This window comes from Zophobas morio, unplaced genomic scaffold (assembly GCF_036711695.1).
Source record: "Zophobas morio isolate AGI-343-1 ecotype UQ-CSIRO unplaced genomic scaffold, CSIRO_AGI_Zmor_V1 ptg000023l, whole genome shotgun sequence".
Classification (NCBI taxonomy): Eukaryota; Metazoa; Arthropoda; class Insecta; order Coleoptera; family Tenebrionidae; genus Zophobas; species Zophobas morio.
In genome coordinates this window covers 15,588,560-15,604,367 of record NW_026972128.1, presented here as the reverse complement: position 1 = coordinate 15,604,367, position 15,808 = coordinate 15,588,560, and the positions used below count along the sequence as shown (strand labels likewise).

Sequence of the window (15,808 nt, the reverse complement as noted above, 5' to 3'; positions counted from 1 at the left end):
TACCTACTGTATGTTTGTTTTCCTATGCAGAGATTTATATCGAAGGGTAACATTCAGTACTCCCTTCGGGATAAACGCGACAACGCGAACACCCCATCCACAAAGGCCACGGTTCATTATACAGTCAAATGTCTGTATAAATGTTTAATGAAGAGTGATGATTTGATGCAACAAAAGGCATGCTATGTTAAAAGAGAAGCTTCTCATTTTGACAGGATATGCTAACTAAAAAATTACGTCCTTTATGCAAAATCTGTAATTTCATGTAAAATACAAAACCAGTGAGTGTACATGAAACAGACATAGATGACACAAATTAAAGTTCTTGGTGAAGGCGACAAGATTATTGCATTTGTTTTAGCAACTTTGATGTGGCAATTTTAAAACGCATTTGCTGCCGGCCTGCTGTTTTTCATTAGCGGTGGCAGTTCTTCTACATTTTAGTTAAAAACGGAGTGCTTTACTGATGCATTTTTGGTGTGTTTATTTCATTTTGCAATTCAAATGACGTTTTTGACGGATTCTACAAAATATTAAATATTTCTACTATTTATATAGATAACATGGTTGAATTAGTAAATAAATAATAAACAATATCACTTCTTTATTTCTTTATTATTTTATTGTGAGTCTGTAGTTTTGGGCTGTTAATATATTATCGATTAATTTGGGTTTTTGACCATTCTAGCAACGACGGATATAATATGAAACGAAAAGTTTTAAGAATAAGACTGATAAGAACAATATTTTGTTGCGAGCTGATGATGAAAATGCTTTCATAAAATTGATTCGAGATCTTTTCAAAATGTGAATTTTATCTTGAGAGGTTACGAAATTACCAATAAAAATAAGTAAAAATTGTTATAATAAGTAAATACATCACATGTTACGCTCTATACGCCAAATAGGAAACACTAGAAAAATCCAAAATAGTGATGTATTTGTTCAAAGTATCTAAACAATTAGTTTAAAAGGTCCTTAACTAACATTTCTTAGATAGGGTCGGTAATTATAATTTTAAATCTATACAAAATGGTAAATTATATATTCTAATTCTATATAACTTGTAAATGGATAACGTATCAACAAACTAAGAAAGTGTAACGTTCTCTAATAACAAAATTATCTATAACGAAATATACACAAACTTTCAGTGTTCCAGGACTACCTAGTTCTTGAATTACACTGACAATGAGTTTTTTTTGATGTTTTCTCGCAATGTCTTCGATAAATAATCATTTTTCTTACAATTATTTCTAGATAAAAAAATTAGTAATCGAGGCAAAACCCATCGGTATTCTCCTGGAGTAATATACACTGACCATTCTGGTCCCTAATAAGATTTAAATGTGCAACGTACAAATCATCTTGTATCTTTTTTAAACGTGGCCATAGGGATTCCCATGTTAAATTTTTACCCCATGTTAACTTATATTTGAGTAAAGATTCAGAGTTGAAATTTTTACTGGTTGTAATTTGGGTCATCTTTTGTCGATTTTATTAAAGGTTATGCTTTAAATTAAAGAATATTTCTTAAAAAAATGTATATATATTTGGGTATTTTTGTGGGCAATATTGTAGGCAACCATATAAAAGAGACGTTTACCTGACGTTCTTAAAATTTGATTACTCGTTCAATTACTGGTTTTTAGTGACTGTAATTCGTCAACAAGCCGCAGGACACAGTTAAACAAAAAGTGGAAATGGTCACTGTTGGATACATTAAAGGCTTATCGACAAAGAGAAATTGCGCAAAATTTTGCTGCAGCAACCACATCGTCCCACACCCGGCAAAAGCACAATTTAAAAATTTTATGACAGATTTATAAACGCTCGATCGTGGACCATAAAAACGCAATTTCAGTGAAATTATCTTTTATTTTCTTCATTTATGTTTAAAATCCATCATTCTATTTCTTTTTTAAAACTGGAATAAAGGTATTTAATTATTAAATTAAAATTATGCTGCCAAAAATGACAAGTTAAAATGATAGGTCAAAAACTTCCATGATGTACCAAAATTTTTTAATCAAATAATTTTTATTTTCAAAAGCACAAATTAACAATTTACATTTATAGTAAAAATCGAAACAGATAACCATAGTTACTAGTACATTAAACCGTGCAATTAACAAAAAACGTCTTCAGTTGACATCCGATCACCACACGGTCTTTCTAATGGCTTACACTCACATGGGAAGAAAAAAACAGCTAAAAATCGAATATCAACAGGAGGGCGGTTTTTGGTACGTTATTATGCAGTTATGGAATCCTGTTATTCCGAATTCTTTCCTGTTAAAACGAATGTGGCTGTACTGTCATACCAAATTCATACAATACTGCCATTCCAAATCCTGTAATACAAGATGGATTTCATCTTATTCATTACATAAAAATAAGTCAAAGTTCAACGTTCAAAGAAATTTTGTTGTTACTATTGAACAGAAGCCGTGCTAATTTTCGCTGCCTTTAATTTTAGTACCATTGTCCAGATGGAAATAATTCAACCTTTATTTTTAACAGCAAATTAGGAAATACATGTAAATTTGGCACTGTGAAACCTCCTTTATCTGTGAGACGCACAGTTGTATTTGATTCTCTGATATTTCAAACTTCGAATCCGTAAGTATTTGGTTCTTCTCTGGGAAATTATGGCACTCTTATTATGTGAAACCTTTTCCAACATTAGAACTAGACAATTGAAAGAATGCATGTTCGTAAGATCACAAATGTCTAAGTTAATCGAAGATGTGGGTTTGGTAGAAGCCTGACTAACATAGAACAGCAAGTCACTTTTTTCAACTTCTTGGGTTAAAAAAAAAGTCTTCTGATTTACGAGATGGTATCCAATAACTTCTCAATGCCTACCAAAGAAAGAACTCAAAACTGCAAGTTTTGATAAAGTTAGTAACGAATAATGTCAACTATTTCACCAAAACCAGCATCAAGGTTTCTACAGTGTGTTATGTGTGGCAGATATCCGCTGTTTGTTACAACGGCATGTTGCCGTAACTAACTTGAGCTTCGCAGTCGTCAGTTTTAACAAACTGAACTTTTTTCTGTGCATTATCGTGTTTTGCAGAAGTAGTTGAATTTATTTTTGAGTTATTTCATCTTTATTTAATCATGCTTTGATCCAAAACAACTACTGAATTTAAAGAAATACCTATACCTTTTATTGCGACTGATAGAAAGCATTTCCAATAAAATCTGACACAGTTTCCAAAAATATGTACCTAAAGGTATTGATTTCAAACTTAGTGAAGACAAATAACTGGGTCCAATAAAATAATTAACTTAATTCTTTCTTTTATAAGCACCACCAATTAAAAGATTTTTTGTAACTACGGCCTGAAACACTGTTTTCAATACGCGTGTAACGTCCAGAAACCAAAAAGTTGCCGGATTAATCCGGCAAAAACTTTCGGATTTTTTATGGTTATTATCGATATCGGTTGGTATTATCGTCTTTAATTCTGTCACCGACAAGTGGGTTATCTGAGTATGTTTACACAACAAAGCAAAGTTTTGAGCTTGAACATCCAACACCTTATTTTAGCAATAAATAAAATACCTAACGGGTGCAAGGTAAAAAATCCTGTAAAAAGCTGTTCACACACAGTAAAATTCTCGGTCGTGACGTGGATCCTATTAGCTTTCGGCAATGGAGAAATTGTTTATATCTTTCGTTTCTATAATTAACTACCACCAAAAACACTATAACGAGTAATTTTATTTACATAAAAAAAACCGCAAAAATGGTTGTGTATCACTCATCCAGAACATGCTTTTGCGAAAACTTGTTATTTGCTTATCCTCAACATATCAGTGCAATTCAAAATATATCGTTAACCACCGAATATTTTTTTTAATTTAAATCAAATGAAAATCAACCTACATTAAGTACAAAAAGTAGATCCGTCACAAATTGTACTTTGGTGAGATGAGCAACCGACTAGATTATAACTTGAGCAAGAACAAAAGATCTTTCAGTTTTAACAATAACAGACAAAAAGGAACCAAGGCACAAGGAAAGAAGAAAGAAATTTATAAAATTTTATGAGACACAAAGGGACAAATAATCATCTTTCAGTGGCAAAATAATTTGTTTTTTTGATACATCCAATCCCTTTCCTGGATATGTTTACGAGTAATAGTTTCTTTTATGAAGTTATATTTCTCATGTAAATTACACCCTGCATGATCTACTATGAAAACAAAATTTCGCCTACACTTAGTTAACATCAGCACAATAAACTAATGTAGTACTTAAACTTAGAAAAAGGGTCGAAGGTGATTTCGACAGAACTTCCGTCACCCTTGAAGTACAGTCCAACAAATCCTGATTCTTTGAAAAATTATACATAGAAAATTTTTCTTCTCTGACATAACTTTTATATAGTAAAAACCAGTGGTGCAAATGACACCTCGAACCCCGTGTACTGCGGGAGTGCAAATACGGACAATATAAACTAAGTATATTCAAAGCAAATAACAACGGAAAAGAGTGTATTAAATATTATCAGTGTACATGCTTAACTTCTGTTGTTTATGTTTATATATGAAAAGAATGTCACATAGAAATTTGTCCGACAAATCCAGCTCTTTAAAAAATTATAAAATTTGATTTTACGATTTTCGTTTTGAGATAACCTTTGTAAAGTAAAAACCAGCGGCATAAGTAACACCCCCCAGCCCTGCGCCGTACGGACAATGTAAATATATCCAAAGCATATAGACATAACCACCGAGATAAAATATCCTTCAGCACTAGGTAATAGCAATCTAAAGTGTTCATTTATGTTTAAGCATCGAAAGAATGTCACGTAGAAATTAATTTGATTTGAATGAGTTTGTCTTCTCAAAACAGAGGACTAATATTGTCCAATAAAAATTTGTGATAACGCCATCAATATGGATAACACTAGTCACAGCACAAAAGAAAAGTTGTCACAGCGCATTACCAGTGCAAGAAAAGAAAAGTTCGCTATCAGACTTACGATGCAATGCCGCCGGTTCGCCGAGTAAATTCAAATTCAAATTTAATAGGTCTATGGTATTTCTTAAGTTAGTTATATTCTGCCGCATACGCGGTTAGATGTTTTCTTAATTATTGGACAATTTTACTATATTAAATACATATTTCATGGCGTTTTTCCCTTTCTAACATGTAGAGGTTGTTTAAGATAGTTCATACTTTTTATTCTATTTTAATCCTTTGCATCATGATTTTTCTTTTCGTTTTACAATGAAAATTGTGACAAAAACATTGCTTTTTGACGGTTCACCGAGTAAGCGGCTCATGTATCTCGTGGTGGTAATATAACGTTATTATACCGTGCAATTATTTTTGCGAAATTTGTATACTACAAATGTAGGAGTATACATTTGTATAACATTCAACTCATTTTAAAATACGGTTCATTGAGATGACGTCATCAAATTCGATATTTCTAACATACATACAAAATTTGACAAAAATCTATCCAGCAGTTTCGTAGATAACATGTCTTATAAAAATGAATGCAGACAGACAGACAGACGGAAACGGGAGACTACTTTTTCGTACTGTACTTAGCTTACGCTCGGGAAGTAAAAATTATAAAATTAGATTTTACGATTTTCGTTTTGTGATAATGATAATCTCTACAAAGTATGAACCAATGGCGTAATTGACACCCCCAGGGGGCCGATCGGCATAAGTGTGGACAATATGAAAGATATATATAGAGCAAGTAACCAACGGCAGAAAATGTAGATATTCCTAACTTCTCAGTACATGCTTAACTTTGACTATTTAAGGTTATACTTCGAAGGAATTCGACTATACAGTTTTTTTTTCCAAAACTACTCATAAATTAAAAAACATTTATTCGACAATACCATAAGATGACGGACAAAGTCTGATTAACGATTTATTAGGTTTGCAGCAACCTTAAAATATTTGCAAGATTTCACAGCATTCGGCTTTTGCAATCTCAATTGTAAAATAGTATTATATAATTTTTTTCCAAAAATCTGGATGCCATGAGTAAAAACTCTACACAGATTCATAAATCGCACATGCAGGAACATGTGTATTTTATAAAATTTAAAGAACATTTTCATTACCGGTTGATTATGTTTATTATAACCTTAAAACGTTTGCAAAGTTTCAGTGCATTCGGTTTTGCATTTTCGAAGTTAAATTGTAAAATGCAACTTTCATTATTTTTCAAAAATTTGGATGTTTAGAGTAAAAGCTCAACACGGATTCATAAATCACATGTAGGAGTATGTAATTCAGTAAAATTTAAAGAATATTAATTCGGCAAAACTGTGAAATGACGTCATCACTTTGGAAGAGAGCATAAACGAAAAAAAACGATTAACGATTTATGATGCTTCCCATAACCTCAAAACGTTTGCAAGATTGAGAGCACTCGGTTTTGGAATTCCAAGTTGAAATTGCAAAATTTTGTTATACATCTTTGATTTTTTTTCCAAAAATACATAAACACATGTGCAGGAGTACCTTATTTTATAAAATTTAAATAATATTTACTAATGTAAATTTTGGAGGAGGCGTCATCCTGTTGTTGGTGGGAATGATTGGCCAAATTTTGGTTAGCATTTTACCATCTACACAATATTCCCAGTACAAAATTAAAAGTTTAAGTCGTTTCACTATAGTTTCGGAAATTATTTGTCTAAAAAAAATCCGGACAGACGGTAGACAGACAGACTTTTGCAATTTAATTTTGAATTTGAAAACCGAATGCCTTGAAATCGTGGAGACGAAGTTGTAAGCGTGGCAAATTTTTAATCAAAAATATGACACGCTACCCCCCAAAAAATCGATGACATCGTATCAAAATTTTACCGAATAAATTTACAATGTGGCTCAAAAAACTACATGAATTAATTTATTTTATTGAGTAAATCAGGAAGGGCTTAATCTATTTATATATATCAATATATCAATCACACTGATACATGTTTAAACATACGTGTAGCACGATTCTTTCAATTTACTTTAACAATACAAGCATATCTTTATTTTAGCTCATAGGAGTTAAAAAATAGTTCGGGTAATCAAATTTTATAATTTTTTTGAGAAAGTTGGATAACTTTTCAGGGACAAGGGAAGTTCTGTCGAAATAACTGTCAACTTTTTTTAGTCCTTTCTCTCATGAATTTAATTGTGTAACTTTATAACTCATAAATGGAAGAGAAATGTGCAAGGACTCTTAACTTATTTTCTTTATCTTTAAAAACTCTTGTTGAATTTATCTTAAAATTTAGATACCCTATATTGTTCCGTTTTATTCCAGACGTAGATATGTCATTTTAAGGTATGATTCCGTCAAATTCACTAAAATAATGTGACAACGACAGACTTTTTGTCTTATAAATATCCATTCTCATTGACGATAATTTAACCTAAAATCTACAATACGCAAATTATCTACACTGCTTCAGGCCAATTATTTAAGTACTAATTACCTGCCTTTATACTTGCAAGTTCATTTAGGGTTTATAAGAGTGTATGGTTTTATTTATAGTTGTAACGGAAAATCACCAATACTCTGATTTAATTACAATATTCACTTATTCATTGAACTGAAAGCGAAACCCGCAGAAACTTTGTGAGGGTTACCAGGATCTCCAAAGCTCGTGGTCTTCGTCGTCTAACCCCAAACTTAATCCCGAAACACCGCAGGATTGCCAACTTACGTAACTCGTGCCAGACTAATTAATATAAATTGAATCGCATTTTGTAATTCCGTTCCCAAAACCTGTCGACTTTTAGACTTTATATGTATACAAAGTAGCAATAAAAAAACAGGAACGTCCCCTTATCAAAACATTCAGGTAGGGACCTCGCATGTACTAGTGAATATTGGCTACCATAAAATTTAATGGTTTGATCGTGTGGCATGAAAGCTCTTCCGGTTTGTTTGAATCTTTCAAGTCGCCGCCCAGTCGTGTTCATTAAATCTGTGGCGATTTTTTTATCGTACCGCTTAATCTAATCACTTGATTAAACAATAGCACTCACTTGTACTCTGGATTCGGTTAGTCCGATTCTCATTGCAATTTCTTCTCTCATGAAGATGTCGGGGTAATGAGTTTTCGAAAAACACCTTTCGAGTTCATTAAGTTGTGCAGGCGTGAACCTCGTCCGGTGCCTTTTCTGTTTTGCGGGTTTGTCTCCGTCGTTAGAACTGTTGCTACCTAGAGAATTGCTAAGTGACGGTAGTCCGTCGCATAACCCACTTAAACGGGGTTGTTCTAACACTTTTAGTTCGTTCTGGTGTCTTTTCAGGTCCTCTCCGCACATTTCTTTTATGCCTGTAACAAGAAAAAAAAGTTTAAGTAAAGTAATTTTATACATGGTGACGTGTAGTATCATCATCATAACAGACCCCTTTATACTAAAATGTGTAAGTACCGAAACATTAGGTTATGTAATGGATACAATATTTTACTTTTAATGAAGTATTTCTATGTTTTCTTTATTATCTAGCTGACAACTGTTGTGAAATTTCATATACTCTTCAGTGTGATTTCGCATCCTTTCACATAACAACAATTGTTTACCTGCAACCTGTATTACCACATTTTTTAAAACATAATACATTTTTTATCGTTTAAGAATTGTGCAATAAAAAATTCGTAGGTATGTTTAAAATCAGATTAAATATGTCAAAGATTTATATTTGTAGGAGAAAATAAAATTCTTCCATTTATTCAAGTAGAAAAATTAAATCTCAATATTTTATGATTTATGATTAATATTATTGGTTACAATACTTAGAATCAGATACAAATAAAATCTTTTTTTTCCAAAAAAAAAACTACTTAGGTATAACATTTAAACTAGGATCTGAACCAAAATTTATAAGGGAAAATATTTTAACGCAGTTCTTGAAATTTTACTATTTCTTTTTAGTATCTACTTTCAAGCAATTATGTTTGCAAATTATGAAACAAATTTCTTCATTTCATTTTCTAGATTAAATACAAGTTGATGAAAAAATATGTATTTACTATATGTTCTAGATACGTTGCTAAGAAAGCTCTGTAGAACTCGAAAAAAATGAAGAATTAACTTAAAAATTATCAATAGTAATACGTACCACTAGGGATAGAAATATTATCGATAATTTTTTTTATGAAGCACAAGTGTCTGTTGTTATAATAATTCCCGACTGCAAAGCAGGAATTCTAGTTCTAGTGATAAGTATTAAAAAAACGTTCTCCTTATATCTCGAAATAAATGACGCAAAAGTAAAAAGATAACAGAAAATGAATTTAAATCCTCCTAACCTTATTCCAAATTTATAAGCAGTTGTGAAAATAAAGTCAAGAATTTTATAAAACTGGTACATAGTCAAAAATGCCATTAATGTTTGTGATTTTTTTTTAATACCAGATTGGTGACATATTTAAAATTTTATGATGACACAACCTAATTGTCAAATTGATATTTATAACACCAAGTGAGTAGCTGCGATCATCTCAACATATTTGTCAGGCGGGCTCATGTCAAATCTGACAACTGACATTCGAGCATTGCTATACTAGACGCAAACATTTAGTGCGTTTATGGCTTCAAACGAATTTAACTCCCATTATAACTCAGTAGGCCGTCTCAGCCGGATATCTTAAACCCGCTTACTAATAATCTACCTGAAAAGACCTTTTCTAGTAAAAGCACAGGGCACTACTGTTTCGATCGTCCCTGACACGTGGCATGGTTTGCATTTGCTAAGTTTTATGAAGAGCCGGCTATAAAGTACTTTTTAAACGTCAAAGCCACAAACGCACTAAATGTTTGCGTCTAGTATACCTATCGATAATTCAGAACTGCCAACAAATCAATCATTAGTCACTCGGTATTAACTTCATATGTAGGTATAGGTACAATGTAAAAGGTACCTTGGATTTTAAAAGATAATTTCTAACATGAAATTTCAACGCAAAAATCTTTGCAGTTTTGAACCCTATTTGTGGAAAACTGAATGGTTTTATAAACAAGAAAGTCAAACGAATGTGGATTTAAGGGTCAACATAAAGGGAAAAAATAAAGAAATTATTACACAAATATAATGTATATGTAGATTCAAAATTCGCGACTGTAGCTGCTGTAAAAACATTGTAAATTCAACGTTTTCAGCTTTTTGAAAATATAAAACTTCACTAAAAAATGATTAAATGATTCGAAAACAGTAAAATGTGATGCACCACTTTGTCACATCAGTGACAACAAAATTTAAACCACATCGAAAGCGCAAAACATGTAAACGACACAAGCTTTTTAGTTGTGAAAGTTAATTTTTACTATAAGCCTTTGCGTTATAGAATCTTAAAATACCCTTATTTTCCAAATTAATGACCGCCGTCTATCAAAAAATTATCACGGGACTGTAGGCTCAAACATCGTAAGAAAATTATGACAAACACAGTCGGGCACAACTTCACATTTAAACTGCTAAAAACTAACCGGCGTTTTTCACTTAAAAATCTTGTCATATGCTCAGTTGTCAGTTAAACGTTCTTTATTATAAAATAATGATATACTTCTTTATTAAAACATTTTTCAAAATATTGACATTGATTAAAATAATGATGATGGAAAATCGGATGAGATTTCTTAACGTTGAAAGAACATAGCGATTGAGAGCTACCAGAATAATTAGATAATTCTAGTTCGTCAGCTGCGATGTCATCCAGTTTGGGACCAGGTTCATCAAAAGTAAATGTCTCTGTGACAAGAATAGATCGGCAAAATTCACTAATAGGTCTAAGGATACTTTCACAGGCTCCTCAAAACATCCCGAGGAAATAGGAATAACTCCTGCAGTGGGTTTAATAAACGGTCCTTTTAGTAGATGTAGTTAATAAGTGTGAAATTCGACAAATCGTTGGTTAACAGCAGTAATTTTAATATTTATTCCCACGGTAAAAATCGATCTTACTCACTGCAGTACTACTCACGTATACCGGATATGACACATTACCGGATTTTCAGGATTAAAAATTTACAAATATATAAGTGTTCTAAAAGTTCGGGACCATCCAGGAAAAACCTACTTTAGCCCCAAAAGGATTAATTTGACATTTCAATAACTGACAGGAAATAAAATATGTCGTATATAGACAATAGAAGAAAAGATTTGTTTCACAAAATAAATGTTACCAATAAATTCTACAATTGTTTTCTTTTTAAATAGAAGATTCCTTCACAAATAATTATTTTTACCTTTTAAATGAACAAGAGGTAGATATATGCCAGGTACCAATACAGCACTTAATATTTTTATACCTACTTTCAAAAAATGTTTCGGTAAAAGTAACTACCATTTAGATACAGTACAGAAACTAGAGACGGGTGAGTCCGAATTGCGCACATGACCTGAAAAAGATAGGAGTTGCGCCCTTTTACCGCTCAAAAAATAACCGAATTGCGCCCACTACCTGAGTGCTCCCTTACAGTGTTCTTAGACCCTACAAGGCAAGGAAAATTTACTCTCCATGGAAAAATCCAGTGTTTTGTATCGTCAGTAGAGGATATTTCAATTAGGTAAATATAAATGAACTCTAAAAATAAATTGATGAATGCATAGTTTTAACGAGGTGCCATTCTTACAATAAGATTACTCTATGCCTACCTAAAATGTACATATAAAATGTATATTCAATTCAATTAGTAGATAAATTGTGTTACCCTGCTATGTTTTATAGAATCAAATTTTCCTCAATCTGATTGTAAATTCATGCATCTATTTGTATATAATCTACACAGATGCTAATTGGCTGTTGTTTCCTTGTATCATGTGGGCCCACAATGAAAAATTTTGAGGAGCAACAACAAATGCTTGCAAATCGTCCCACACGAAATATAATAACTTAATAACTCATTTAGTTCTATCATCTAATAGTGTTACCTTTTCGAAACATTAAAGAAATTTGTCTTTATGTAAAAATTTGTTTTTTTTAATGAAGAAAAACACCATACCTGGAAATTATGAAAAAAACCTCCAACAAAATTTTACCTACTTCATGGGGGATAAAATATTTATAGGTAGCGGGCGCAACTCGGAACATTTACTTACAGTAAAATGTGCGCAATTCGAACTTTTTGAGCTCGAAAACTCAGGTAGCGGGCGCAAATCGCATATACATCAATAAAAAAAATCATCTCCGAACCGCCGGAAAAGTTCACGGGTATTATTTAATCCAAACCCAAAAATAGTTCGTCACATTAACGTGTTCAGCTAAATAAAGACAAGCTTTTCCATGACCTTTTTCTTTAGTTACAATTGAGTGCGATGTAACAGTGATTTGAGGTTGCGGATCTTGCAGTGTTAAAAACACGAAAAATTTTTAAAAACTTTTAGTTTGAAATAGCCGAGAATAGTTAAGCAACCTGATTATGTGAAACTTCAAAAATGTTATTACCTTTAAAAAATGAATCAACTAGTAACTACTCTTGAATTATTTTTGAAGCAATGATAAGTCTCAAATAATGTAATGGAATATCGCATTAAAAGACCACTAAAGACACTAAAGAATTAGTTTTGTTGATCACACACTACTTGCAACAAGAGACTCACATTTTATAAACCTGCATATAGGAATTTTGCCAAAAAGATTAATATAATCTGAATCTTTCACACAAAATTAAAAACAGTTGATATTTTATGATACAATAGTAGAATTTGTTCTCCATTATAGGTACTTGTTTTTTAAGGAGAAAAATCTAAGAGGGATTAAAAATGTAACCAGTCACTAGAACCCATTATGGATTTTTTTTCTGTTTCGATAATATTTCTTTGGCCATTTTATTTGGTTGAGTTTATTGACCATTAACAGAATTTTCGTGTTATCTTCCTGTTATATACAGATACTTAAAATACAGTATCTAATAATTACCTTTGTTATAAGTTCTAAAATGTATTTCATTTCTCAAAATTTCCTTTCCCATAATTTAATTGCCCCTGAAATAATACCACCACAAATTTGTACATTTGGCACATCCACTTACGTTTTTATAGTACTTAAACGCTTAAAAAATTAGTTTTCATTCTTAATTTTTTGAAAAATATGAGATGATAGAAGGTCACCAAAATTCTTTAAAAAAAAAACAACCAGGTACAACAACTTCTTGATTTACATCTATTCTATTGAATTATAATTTTGAAATCAAAGATTTTCTGAAAATCCACTTTTCCGTTTCAAAATATTTTTAATGTCCCTCTCTTTTATATTTTTCGTCTATGGTCGGAATCTTAGATAATTAGGGAAATCTTAGATAATTAGGGACTTAGTGTTTCTAAAAGCCAAAAATACAGCTATATTCAATAAATTTGCATACACTTACTTTAAACCATTTAAATTAGGCTCATATTCACCATATCACTGGATTAATTAAATAATTTTGTTGACATGGATCGTCGCTTCTCTCACAAGACGAACTCATCCATAAATTCATTGAACAAAACTAAAACAACCAAGCTTTGAGCTGACACGGCTAATCCAACTAACTGTCAGAAATTTGCCAAAATGTCGTAAAAAATTAGTTCTTTTGAAATTTAATTTTGTGATTGATTTCAAAAAAATATAAAACATTACAAAATTGACTGACAGCCAACTATTTATCAAATTTTAACAGTCTGTGTCCGTCATCGTTACACTACAATAAAATTATACCATGCATGCATTTTCAAAAGACTGCGAGTAAAGCTCGACGGGAATTTTTCTGTTTTATTTTTTACTAAATTTTTAAAAAGTCAAAACTAAATTTTTGAAAGGTCAAAGGAAATAATTTCATATTTAACGTACAGTTACTGTTTGAGATTGATTGACGACGATGAACTAAAAAAACTATTTTGGTTTTCATACAATATACCTACTGCAGTTTTTTTTGGCTTGCATAGGTATACACTACGCTGAGATGTTCCCAACAAAATTCTTACTTTAAGAACAAATGTTTTAAAGAAAATCAAAATAATACATTATTTTAAAAACAAGCAAGCTTAAGTAATGTCCATTCAGTCTAAGTGAAGACAGTTACACTTTCAATTAAAGAAGGTAACGCAATCAAACTTCTTTAAATACAGACCTTGTTAAACAAAATATCACTTAGTTAAACAAGATAAATATAGCTACCCGGACGACGACAAAAATATTTTCTCTTAATGCAGATTTTTTGGAGTATGACAAATACGCAGAAAAGTCGTGGCTAGTGTCTGTCTATAATACTTTACAATAGCTGATGTGAAATCATATTCAATGCAGCTATTCCCTTCAAAGAATTTAGGTCCCCATAAAAATTTTATTACACTAAACATAGTAGGTATAAGAAGAATAAAATAAATATTATAACGTAATAAAATTCGTTCATAACAAAAATTATGATATTTATCTGCAAATTTATTCCTAAATAGTTATAAGTATGATAGACTTTAGAAGCAAATACCTATCTCCCAAAAATTTCATCAAACAGAAAATTTCCTAAAATATTGCAAATTCTGTTGCAGTGTATTGTAACTTCGTAAACATTTTTTTGTGCCAAAAGTATCTTTATATTCATTGGCTTATTTTATTTTTCGTCGTAAAAATATTCTCTTAAGATGTATGTTTAAGTGAGATAAAAAATACCTACTTCTGTACAGAAGCTTTTGTGCGTCGGTTGGATAAGAAGACATAACGCACGCACACGGTTGTTTAAATAAGATATCTAGTTAGATAGATATTCTTTTAAGTTTGGTAAGTACGTACCCACCATCATGGTAGATCAGTAACTCAGGTACTCCCGTGCATCACCTAACAATATTCTTGTAGTATTCACCACTTGTATCAAACATAGCGCACTATCAAAGAATGTTAACTGAAGTACATCCACCACAGAAAATCCTAGAAGTAGTGGCAACCCGTTGTCCTCCAGACTTAACAGAATGAACTACCGTCGTCTCCCAACCGCCGGAAAAAATCTACGGACTAGTTAACTCGTAGGTATTCAAAAAATTTTAGTCACATGAACATGTTTAGTTAAAACAAGTATAACGTCTCCATAAGTTAATTTTCTTTAGAACGTTTGCAGTAAGTATGTAACAACCGGATGAGGACGCGGGCCGAGTACTAAAAGTATGAAAGAGTGTGTGGGCCTCCGGCTGCGTGTCCCTAATTGCATGGCCTACCGGAGCGGCCCGGCGATATTGGCTTAATGAGGGCGAGGCAGCTTCAATTTAGCCCATTTAACTAGCCTATCGTTAGTACGCTGAATCACTAAAGACTTTAGCGTCAATTAGTGCCCCCACTAACTTACCGACAGGGCCCAGATTGTTGAGCATGTTTCTGCTGCAGACGACGGTGTCCAGGCTGACGCACTGCACTGTTTATTTAATGAGTACTGATTTGATACTGAATTGTGAATATGTTGTTGATGCTGGGAAGAGGTACGAGTGGGAGGTGAGCCAATGGGGGCCGAACCCCCGCCTGGGCGGAGCTAAGGGCGCGGGCGTGGCTCCTACGCTTCCATTGCATGACATGGTGGGTGTTCTTCCGACACGACGAAAACGAACATGCTGCTGTCTGTTGCCCGGACGGAAACGCTGCCGCACGCTCCAGACCCGGAGATACACGCTCTGCTTGCTCTTTTTAATCAAAAAACTAATTAAACTTTTTCTATTGCGTTTTCGAACGAATATTCAGGCATTCCGAACTGAAATTCCTACAAGAACTTGAGGGGAAAAGTAAGGCTTTGCCGTCAATTGAATGAAGGTATGTCACATGAGTGAAATTCTTGGTAACGACGTTA

At 32.4% G+C, this 15,808-nt stretch overlaps 1 protein-coding gene across 5 annotated transcripts in view; it reads right to left on the bottom strand.

Annotated features, from left to right (window-relative positions):
* The window catches only part of LOC135134377 (homeobox protein orthopedia-like), a 51,616-nt gene extending 36,213 nt beyond the window's left edge, over positions 1-15,403 (bottom strand). The window contains exons 1-3 of one of the 5 annotated variants that reach the window (XM_064063036.1): positions 14,770-15,144; positions 14,654-14,666; positions 8,042-8,334 (exon numbers count right to left, since the gene is read on the bottom strand). In XM_064063036.1, the coding sequence (XP_063919106.1) occupies positions 8,042-8,323 (282 nt within the window). In that variant the 5' untranslated portion in view covers positions 8,324-8,334; positions 14,654-14,666; positions 14,770-15,144. The other 4 variants (XM_064063033.1, XM_064063034.1, XM_064063035.1 and 1 more) reach the window with 4 other exon arrangements.
* Between the last annotated feature and the right edge of the window lie 405 nt (positions 15,404-15,808).